The sequence below is a fragment of the Pyrus communis genome, chromosome 16 (assembly GCF_041283825.1).
Source record: "Pyrus communis isolate YQ-2024b chromosome 16, ASM4128382v1, whole genome shotgun sequence".
In the NCBI taxonomy this organism is placed as follows: domain Eukaryota; kingdom Viridiplantae; phylum Streptophyta; class Magnoliopsida; order Rosales; family Rosaceae; genus Pyrus; species Pyrus communis.
This window is the reverse complement of record NC_142580.1, coordinates 4625026-4635398: the sequence shown is the minus strand read 5'-3', so window position 1 is coordinate 4635398 and position 10373 is coordinate 4625026. Positions and strand designations below refer to the sequence as shown.

The following is a 10373-nucleotide window of genomic DNA, read 5'->3' as shown; positions in this document are numbered from 1 at the left end:
GATCAAATGACTAAAAATACAGGTTTACTTTAAAAGTTATAATAACTTTAACCGTTGGATCAAATTTCAAGGATCCATATTATTTGATAAGCAGAATTAGATGGAAAAGATCACGAAAAGATCCCCTTCCAATTAGATAGTATCAGAGGTTTAGTACAATTTTGCATATTATATTTCCGATTTGTCTGCATCATTGGAGATGCTCAACGTTAAAAGGACGGGAGTTCCAGTCATTGTACCTCAAACCTGAGGTAGGCCCACGTCTGGATGTGTACGTCGATGTTATTGTGGAAAGCCCATCTCGTTATTAATGGCCCAGTATAACTTAAGTTCCTTGAGACAAGAAATTGCATGGCCCATACAAAAAGTTGATAGGATTGCAATGCACGAACTAAAACTGCATGGCCCATGGCACTTTATTTCTCGGTTTACTTTTTGTATTTGGTTTATTTTTCTTTTGTTTAATTATTTAGACTAGCGGCACGTAGTGGACTAATCTGGTGGTTGAGAGCCCTTCATGCGTCACGATTTCAAATTTTCTCTAACTCGTATAAGTATAAATTAATTTAGAATATCATTTGTAATAAAAATTTATTTAAATTATTAAGTTGTTTAAGTTGCAATCAGTTAGAACCTGATGTATACATTGTATTGCAGAAGTTGACTTCAATTTTTTTGCATTAAAATGCTCGTAGTAGTGTATCTTAATATTGTTTTAATTTAAAACTCGTTTGTAACTGCTTTTAAAACTGCTAAAAGTGTATTTTGTGAAAATGTTTTTGAAACTAATATTTAGTAAAATGCAATTGATCCTGGAAAATCACTTGAAGTGTTGGTGCTTCTTGCAGAAAACAATTTAAATGTTCTTCGAATCCAAAAACATTTTCCTTAAAATCCGTTCAATCATTTTAAAAACCTTTTCAAAGTGGCCCTTAATCTCTCTAGTTTAAAAAGGACAATTGAAGGGAATATTGATATGGAACAATGAATTATTTTGAGAAACTAGGAAATGCATGAATCTTTTTAATATTTGGTAAACAAAAATATATGAATTAGTTCTTATTATTTTTGGTACGAGATAAATTATCGTTAGAAACAAAGAATATAGTATGTGAATATCATAAATGTTTGTTTTTTTGGTCAAATATCGTAAATATTTTGCTGGTAGTAGAGGAGTCGGGTCCTAAATTTTTTGACCGACTGACTGCATGCGAAGAATTGTCCAAAATAATCTGGTCTGTCCACTAATGTGAAGTTCTAGATGATACGACAAACGCCCTCGTACGCGTTGCCATTCCAAGACAAAACCAGTCTCTATAAGCCATCGATAGTCACAAGCCCTAACCCTAATTCCGATACATATGACGTGAGCCCAACTTCTTCGACTCGTCAATGAATTGTTGCCACCGGGAAATTTCGTGGGTCATCACCAAAGTCCCTTATCGTCATTTCCTTCTCATTTTTCTTCTTGCGCAATCCAAACGCTTGACAATACTAATCTTCCAATCAAGTGTCTATTTGTTTTTAGGAGGTGAAAAGATCGTTCTCTTAACTCTTTTCACTCGAGTTTAAACCATTTGTCATCATATCATCGTTGCATGATTGTATATTATCGTTACATGATTGTTATATTATCGTTCAATCATCACTTGTGATAAATACGTAATCGTTATTAAATTCATGAAACAGGTTATTCCTACTGATTCCCCTAAACACTTCAATTTAACTTTAACATATTGTTTTATCACTTTTACCATAAAAACTCTTCTAGGATAAGTGCTTCCTACGTAGTCCATCCCAAACGAGCCTGAAAGTGACTATAATATAAACCATCTAGAAAAGCAGTTTAATACCAACAAGCAAAACCCAACACACCCACCCTTTTCCCAAACCCCAATTTTATTAAAAATTTCACGTACTATACTCCTAGTCAATTTTCATCCGCATCCACAATCTCAGTTTTTGACCATCAATCATGGAGTTCTTCAACACCGCCAGGGCGGTCAAGCTGCGAAGCCACCTCGACAAGTACCTCGTCGCCGACGACAACATGGAGTCCGTCCGCCAGAGCCGGAACGGCACCTCCCGAAAGGCCCGGTGGACGGTCGAGCTTGTTGAGAACAAACGCCACGCCATCCGTCTCAAGAGCTGCCACGGCCTCTACCTCACCGCCACCGACCTCCCCTTCCTCCTCGGCATGACCGGCAAGAAAGTCCTCCAGGCGGAGGCCGACAAGCTCGTCGGCTGGAAGTTCGAGTGGGAACCCATACGCGACGGGTTCCAGGTCAAGCTGCGGACGTGGTGCGGCAAGTACTTGCGCGCCAACGGTGGGCCGCCGCCGTGGCGAAACTCCCTCACTCACGACGATCCCTCCACGTCATCCACCCAGAACTGGATTTTGTGGGACGTTCTGGAGGCGGAGGTTCCGGCGTCAGAGTCGTTGACTGACTTCTTGCTGTCGCAGCAGTCGAGTTTTTCGTCGTTTTCCGACGAGCCTAACGGGGCGGAGTACGGGTCGCCCCTTTCGGTGTTTTCGACCAAGTCGCCTAGAATTATGTCTCCTAAGCCGTCGTCGAAAAACCTGGTTATGATTCCGAAGCCGTCGTCGAAAAACCTGGCTACGCAGGTATGTTTAGTTTTTGCTTAATTAATTTTAGTTAATTAGTCATATTAATCGCGATTAAATTTTAATCAAGCATCTTTGTTTGATCATGACTTACCATGTTGATTGTCTCTGATTAACCATTGTCACATTTCCATTTTTTTCCTTTTCACACTCGTGTATTCTTTTTGGTTTTTAATTATTTTTCAATCAAACAACTATAAAAAAAATATAAAAAATTTAATAAATGCATTATAAAAATAAATAAAATTACGTAAATCACTTTTCTTAATTAATTACCAGATAAATTGCTGGTTCATCCTAAAAGTGCTTAATGGTTGAATTAAATTATATGGTCATGCATTTAGGCAATGGAATAATGTTTGGTGATTGGACATGCATGTAGTGTGTACACTCCTAATACCTAAGGGATGTGCTATTCATACACCCCATTTTACTTTTCACACACTCCTTAATAATTTCTGTCCGTTGATCTTATTCAATTCATTCGATCCGACAGTCGAAAATTATAAAGGTGTGTGAAAAGTAAAATGAGGTGTGCATATCACATCCCATTCCTAATTGAGTGAGGAATCTTGCATTTTGGGCAAAAAGACATTGACCGATTTGATGCATGTATTGCGCAACTTTTATTTTTCTATTTAAATTTTTTCCACAAGAAATTGTTAGGAATCAAATCAGAAAGTTCCTTTAAAATATGAAATGAACTTACATGTCATTAAGTCTGTACTTTTAAGTTACTTTTCAATATTAGATATATAAATACATAGTATATGCTCAGATAATATGTGTGTTCACTAGTGACACAAACCATCATGATAAAAAAACCATCTCGAAAAAATGAGACGGATGCGTAACTATCATCAATTAGCCCGTGATTTAGCCCTAATTAGCAATGTTGAATTGCAACTAGCGTGTAAACGTATATTTACGTAGCTACTAAACACAATACCATTTCCGTATATCTATTGAAGTTGATGGAATTTAGTTCCCTAATTGCAATATAATCTCAAAAATGCACATACTATGTCACCAACCCTTCCCCACTACAACTTAATGCCGCACTACTTCATTAGTACACATCACATTTGGTCAAGTCTTCACTCCTTTCCTCTCGATCCCTCATCGTGCCGTATTATATTGTACACGTGTCATGAAATAGACATTACACCTTTGTAGTGGAAGTGGACAATTTGTAGTGTAAGTGGACAATTCTACCCTCATCTACAAAAATATATTAAGAAAACACTTGGTAGATTTTACTTGTCACGGAGTCGATATTTTTAGGTTGGCTTAAATGTGTGATATTTTTTGGGCTAGTTAGGTGTGCTACCATAAATTAAAAAAAAAAAAAGGGAAAATTTTCAATAGTATCTTAACCACTAACCTCATTTTATTATTAAACCTACCACTTGAAAGATTTAGTCAACTCAAGTCTAAGTGAATGACTTGGTGACAACGCAAATCTAATAAATTTTCATATAAATTAACATTTTTTTATTGTTGGTGAACTAAAAATTTACTAGTTTGCGTTGTCACGAAATCATTCACATAGAATGGAGTTGACTAAATTAGCATTCTTATTCATTTATCCAAAAGGTAAGATGGTAATTTCAAGAACAAATTTGTCAATTTGGATCTTCTTCGAACCTTAGTATCTGGATTTGACTAAAAAATTCAGGCTCTTGGTCAGTGTGAAAAAAAGATTGGAGCCCTGAGTTTGTGTGAGGTAGGTCAATAAAATGAGTTAGTAGAATTGTCAAATTCAATATGAATGATCCGAATTATCTGATTCTTAAGCTCTGAACAATGAAATTCAGAGAGGATCTCTGTCGCATACTCCTCCCTAGGAACTCCCAACCCCATATTGTCCATGTTTTGAATGCGACTCTAGGTTTGTTTTATTTGGTGACCCTATGTGTAATTTGCGTCTGATGCATCCTATATCAATAATAATTAATAACAAGAAAATGCACTCGGGCCAGGCCCATGAAGGGAAGTCGGCCGCTCAAAGGCTCTCCACGCGGAACCCATAAAGAGATTAGGCCACGTGAGTGACACGTGTACGGAACCGCGTGGCCAATCACGCTGTAGGTGATGTAAGCTCACTGGCATTTGTCGTTGCTTGATCAGTACAAGTTTGAAATTCATCACATCTTCAAAGCGTACACTCCACATTTGCTTGTCCGAATTAGATTTTCAGAAACCGAAAAATCCGTTAGATCTTCCGATTTTTTAATCCGAAACCATTTTTCCGCAGATGCATACCAACAAGTTCCGAATCGGAATGGACTTCTTCCGCAACGCCAAGGCGGTGCGCCTCCGCAGCCACCTCGAGAAGTACCTCCTAGCCGAGGAGGACGAGGAATCCGTAATCCAGGAGCGAAATGGATCATCCAAGAGAGCCCGGTGGACCGTCGAGTTCGTGCCCGACTCCGACAACATCATCCGACTCAAGAGCTGCTTCGGCAAGTATCTCACCTCCTCCAACCAGCCCTTCCTCCTCGGGATGACTGGCCAGAAAGTGCTGCAGACTCTGCCGCAGCGGCTCGACTCCTCGGTCGAGTGGGAGCCCGTCATGGATTGCAAGCAGGTCCGGCTCAAGACCCGGTACGGAAAATTCCTCCGAGCCAATGGGGGACTGCCGCCGTGGCGGAACTCGGTGACTCACGACATTCCTCACAGAACCGCAACGCAAGATTGGGTTCTGTGGGATATCGATGTTGTCGAGATTCGTACCAACTCTCCGGCTGCTTGGCCCTCCGGACCGCCGCCGCTTCCCCATTCTGATTCTCTGGATTTCGATTCCAGCTCCCCATCAGCCGCTTCCGTCAAATCCAACCATTTTTCAAGACAAGGGGTTTGTTTCTGAATTGGGTTTTCTTAAAGTTCGATTTTTTTTTCTTCGATTTAATCTAATTTAATTTGATGAATTATAAATTGCAGTCGAGTGATTCTTATGTGGAGTCGCCGCCGAAGGAGGGGAGGACTATATATTACCAGATAGCTGAAGATAACGGCGATGTGAATGATGAAGCAGTGCAGGGCTACTCTATGACTTTTAAAGGAATCGGGGTTGATGAATTGACTCGTAAGCTCGAGGAGGAAACCGGGATTGAGGGGATCATCGTTTGTGCTCGAAGCCCTTTGAATCACCAGCTCTATCCACTTCGATTGCAGCTTCCCCCGAACAATGTGACCATGCAGGTTGTCCTGGTGTTGCCGAATTCAAAAGGTGAGGCTTTTGTTAATTTCGATTAATCACTGCTACCATTAGTTCATGTTCAACGTACTAATTGTGATCAATTCTGCGAGTTCTGATGCCGTTTTGCTGAAAAATTTTGTGAACTGAAAGTGACAACTAGATAGCATTGGCTTCTCCATATAAAGATGTGCTGTTTTAGTCTTATAAGGAGCGAAAATGTCGATTTGTAGAACGGAAAAATAGAGTGTCTATTAAATGCATTACAGTATATGGCTCGGAATTGAAAATCTCATAACCATTTCCAATTAGAGTATTTAGAATCGTGCTACTTGTAGCAAGATTGAAGTTAAAAGACAATGCTTGTCGAGAGAGCGATTCAATGCTCTCGTTAATTTCTTTCGGTTTTTCTTGTTAACTGAGTTGTAAGTGACATAATCTGTTTGTAGATTTTCAATTCCCGATTGAGAGACTTGGATTGGTCTTGTCTTGTCTTGTGCTGTTGCGTACGCCTGACCAATTTTTCCCTTTTGGTGTATCAGCTGGGAAAGATCTTGCAAAACAGGGTTTGTTATAGGAGGCATCGTCATCAAACGGAAATCAAAGTTTTGGTCCGGCTGCAAATATACACTCTCATCTTCTTCTGCACATATTTTGATTTAGGAGACTTCTATGTATGGTATATACCAAGGATTTGAATCACCGGATAATGCGAAGTCCTGCCTTCGGTTGGTGTCGCAACAGCTTAAGTACATGATATGCAGAGAGTTGAAGGACTTGTGTTCTTGTCCTTTTTTTTTACTTGGGACTTAGTTAAATCTGTAAAAATTATGCTTTTGTATGAGCATTTTTAGATGAACTGGTGGCTTTGTTCCTCCTGTGATATTACATTATATATATATATATATTTTTTTTTTTTTTCTTCTTAAATATTAGAAATAAATTAAAATCTTCTAATTTCATACATCTTCTAATTCCAATAAATCTATCCGAAGTCCCTCTTGATCTACTTGAACCTGTGTACAAGTTCTTCGAGAAGGAGCCGCTTCCTTGTCTTCACTCTCAGTGTGCAAGGATTTTCAGCAATTCCAACTCCAAGTTTTGTCGAATGGTACATTCAGATTGAGACGCCGCCAAACCCCCACTTTTATTGGACATAACTGTGCCATGGATACCACATCCGAAACATTCCCTGCCCCTAAAACACCTAAGCCGCTCGGGTCTGTTGTCTCTGCGTACGGACACATCTACCATATTGCAGATCCCTGGTCAGGAAACTTGGGAGACACTGCCTCATTTTCCGTATTACAGAGTGCCGCTACATGTTTATATGTGGTTACGCTGTTTATCACGGCTGGATTTTGTTTTCCCTGCGTCACATGAATGGGGTCCAATTACAAATCTATGTCTTTCATATCAAGACACAAGAATGGCATCGAGTTACATCAGATCACACTGGCTTCGTCGGGAGGGCTGTGGTTGTAGACCAGACTATCTATGGCTTTTCGTTAACTTGTGATAAAGTGCTAGCGATCAATTTGGGATCAGTTATGGTGAAGAGGGTAGCAATATTGCCTGTAGACTAAGCACACCCATACCGTTGCAAGTCCATGATAGTGCTCTTAAGCCATCTCGATTCAGTGAGTTGACAGGGTAGTTGGTTCATCTGGGAGACAAGGATTTTTGTCTTGTCCAGACTAGAGACGACGAGTACTCTTTTGTTCGTCAAGATATTTGTATCACCACTTTTCAGATGGTTGCCGGAGAAGAGGGATGTCCCATGATCAAGACCGTGCATTCAACTGTGGACACCAATGAGTTGGGTCCTTTCGGTATTTACTGCAGCTTCACGCCGTAAGTTTCCTTCAAGTCTCTCATTTTTATCATCTATAATGGTAACTTGTACGTCGCGGTTGTCTTTACCAGAAACACACATAATCTCAAGAAGTCATTGTCCTCACCTGAACAACTGGTTTGATCATTGACCTCACCTGAACAACTGGTTTGAACAAGTGCAAGCAGACCAAAATTATGATGCCCGTCGAAGAAATTTTAATGATGGGACCCCAACTCTTTGTGCCTCTTTGGCGCACAAATATTTCGTAGGTTTCTGTTTGTTTTTTTTTTTACCTTTTTCTTTCAATATTTGTAGTTGCTTACGATTCTGTGCAGGAACTTACTGAGGGTTATTTGTTTTCTCTTTTTGGCAAAATTATGTTCACGAAGGGCTGGCGAACTATGTCACTGGCGATCCGCTTCGACTAATCAATGTCCAAAGGAAACATTATTAGCTACTCTGAATTCAAGAAGGAGCTCATGCACTTTAGGAAACTAATGAGTACTTCGAATACTTGCTGGTCGGAGAGGGATGTATTTCTGAATTACTTTGATCATTGCAACGATAATATTCCGTAAGAGTTGTTTATGAATTCTCTCCATTTCAATTTTTTGAGTATTAAATAGTATTCTAATAAATGTGCTAGCTACTTTTCAACTTTTGATATGAAACATTATATGCGTTATGCTTTCATAGGGAAATTGAAATCTATCTATTAATTGAGATGATTTTTCAGGGTACCGGTATACATTGAAATATTGCTGGGCTATCCGTTTTTGAAGACTGCAAGAGAAAGAATGAACTTCATTAGCCATGTTAAGGCTGAACATAATAACTAGTGGACTTTTGGGAATTGGCAGAATGAATATTCTGCTTACGTGGGGTGGAATAAGAATTGGGAAACCTGGCCAGGATATTTGCAGCTGATCTACAACTATTCATGTTATACAAGAACTTCATAATCTCTCTTACGCTTCTTGAGGAACGTGACCTAGCACTATGATGAACATGGTGTTAGCATTGAAAAGGTTGACCAAGTCGTTCAGACTTATTTTCCTGGCTTTGTTGAAAGGTTACATGAAAGGTGCTACAGGGATGTGAAAACCATTGCTTCACTGGTGTGCTGGTAAAGTTTAGGGTTTAGGCTAAACCCTGGTAAGGTAGAGCAATGATGAATTAAATTAGACTATCAGGAGTTTGTTTTTGGAATTGTAGAGGTCAATACACATCCTTGTAGCACTTTTCATGTAACGTTTCAACAAAGCTAAGAAAATGAGTCCGAACGTCTTAAGTCAACCCTTTAAATGCTAACACCATGTTCATCATAGTGCGTGCTGGGCCACATTGCTCAAGAAGAGTAAGAGAGATTTTGAAGCTCTTGTATAACCTGAAAAGTTGTAGATCAGCTGCAAATATCCTGGTCAAGTTTTTACCAATTCTCATTCCACCCATATAAGCAGAATATTCATTCCGACATTTCTCAAAAGTCCACCATTTATTATGTTCAGCCTTAACATAGCTAATGAAATTCATTCTCTCTCTTGCAATCTTCAAAAGCGGATAGAATGGTACACTGAAAAATCATCTCAATTAATAGATAGATTTCAGTTTCCCTATGAAAGCATAACACATATAATGTTCCATATCAGAAGTTAAAAACTAGCTAGCACATTTATTAGAATACTATTTAATACTAAAAAAAACTTAAAATGGAGAGAATTCATAAGCAACTCTTACGGAATATTGTAGTTGCAATGATCAAAGTAATTCAGAAAAGCATCCCGCTCCGGCCAGTAAGTGTTCCAAGTACTGATTAGTTCGCGAAGCGTGTTCCTAAAGTGCATTAGCTCATTCTTGAATTCAGAGTGGCTAACAATCCCAAGTTTCTTTTGGACATTGATTAATCGGAGCAGATCGCCCCCAATGACAAGTTTTTTTTTGTTTCTGTGTTATTGTTTTGGGCTCAACCTTTGGGTTTGGTTTTTGTTTTGAGGTCCATATTTTAGTTTTGTGCTTTATTTGTATTGGGCCTCTGTTTTATGTTGTATATTATGTGTTTTGTTGGTTATGAATTACCTTTGTCCAAAAGATAATCAAAAGCTTACAAATTTCAAGTAAGAACATACTCAAAATAATGAATCTCACGGTACATATTTCAATTAACAAACCACAAATAAAGTGGAATTCAAATTGATAAACTGGCAGAGGAAAATGCATTAACATTTTTATGCTATCCGCCTTGATGACAATATTCACGAGTATGAGATTTTATAGAAATAGATAATGAAATGAGTGAGAAAATAACAAAGAATGTTCATCCTTTTTCAACCAGAAGAGCAATCCAAAAACAAAAACAAAAACATAACTAAAAAAGAACCATCTTTCAATTTTAGCTCTTTGACACCATTGAAAAAACATTACAAAAATTTTTGGAAATCGTTACTTTACGTTAATAGGATCGTCCAATCGACCACCAAATACTTCTCGATGCCATAGATCTCGTCAACGTTGAACCAACAACCTAAGGGTGCGTTTGTTACATCGGACTGTCTTGGTCTGGACTTGCTTCAGGGACTAAGCTGGACTAGCTTAGCAAAGCGTTTGGTGCAGTGTCGGACTAAGAAGTAGGATAATGAAAACAGTAATGTTGCTAGTTTAGTGTTTGCTCAGACTATGACTACATTATTGTTCTATTTTAATTACCTTTTTTA

At 38.8% G+C, this 10373-nt stretch overlaps 1 protein-coding gene and 1 pseudogene across 1 annotated transcript; both read left to right on the top strand.

Moving 5' to 3' along the window:
• The first annotated feature begins 1803 nt into the window (after positions 1 to 1803).
• LOC137732267 (uncharacterized) lies at positions 1804 to 6746 on the top strand. Its single transcript, XM_068471573.2, has 4 exons — positions 1804 to 2626; positions 4884 to 5483; positions 5570 to 5858; positions 6368 to 6746. The coding sequence occupies exons 1-4, from the start codon at positions 1976 to 1978 to the stop codon at positions 6400 to 6402; spliced, it is 1575 nt and encodes a 524-aa protein (XP_068327674.2). The 5' UTR covers positions 1804 to 1975; the 3' UTR covers positions 6403 to 6746.
• A 267-nt stretch (positions 6747 to 7013) lies between these two features.
• LOC148689848 (uncharacterized) lies at positions 7014 to 7792 on the top strand (annotated as a pseudogene).
• Positions 7793 to 10373: the final 2581 nt, after the last annotated feature.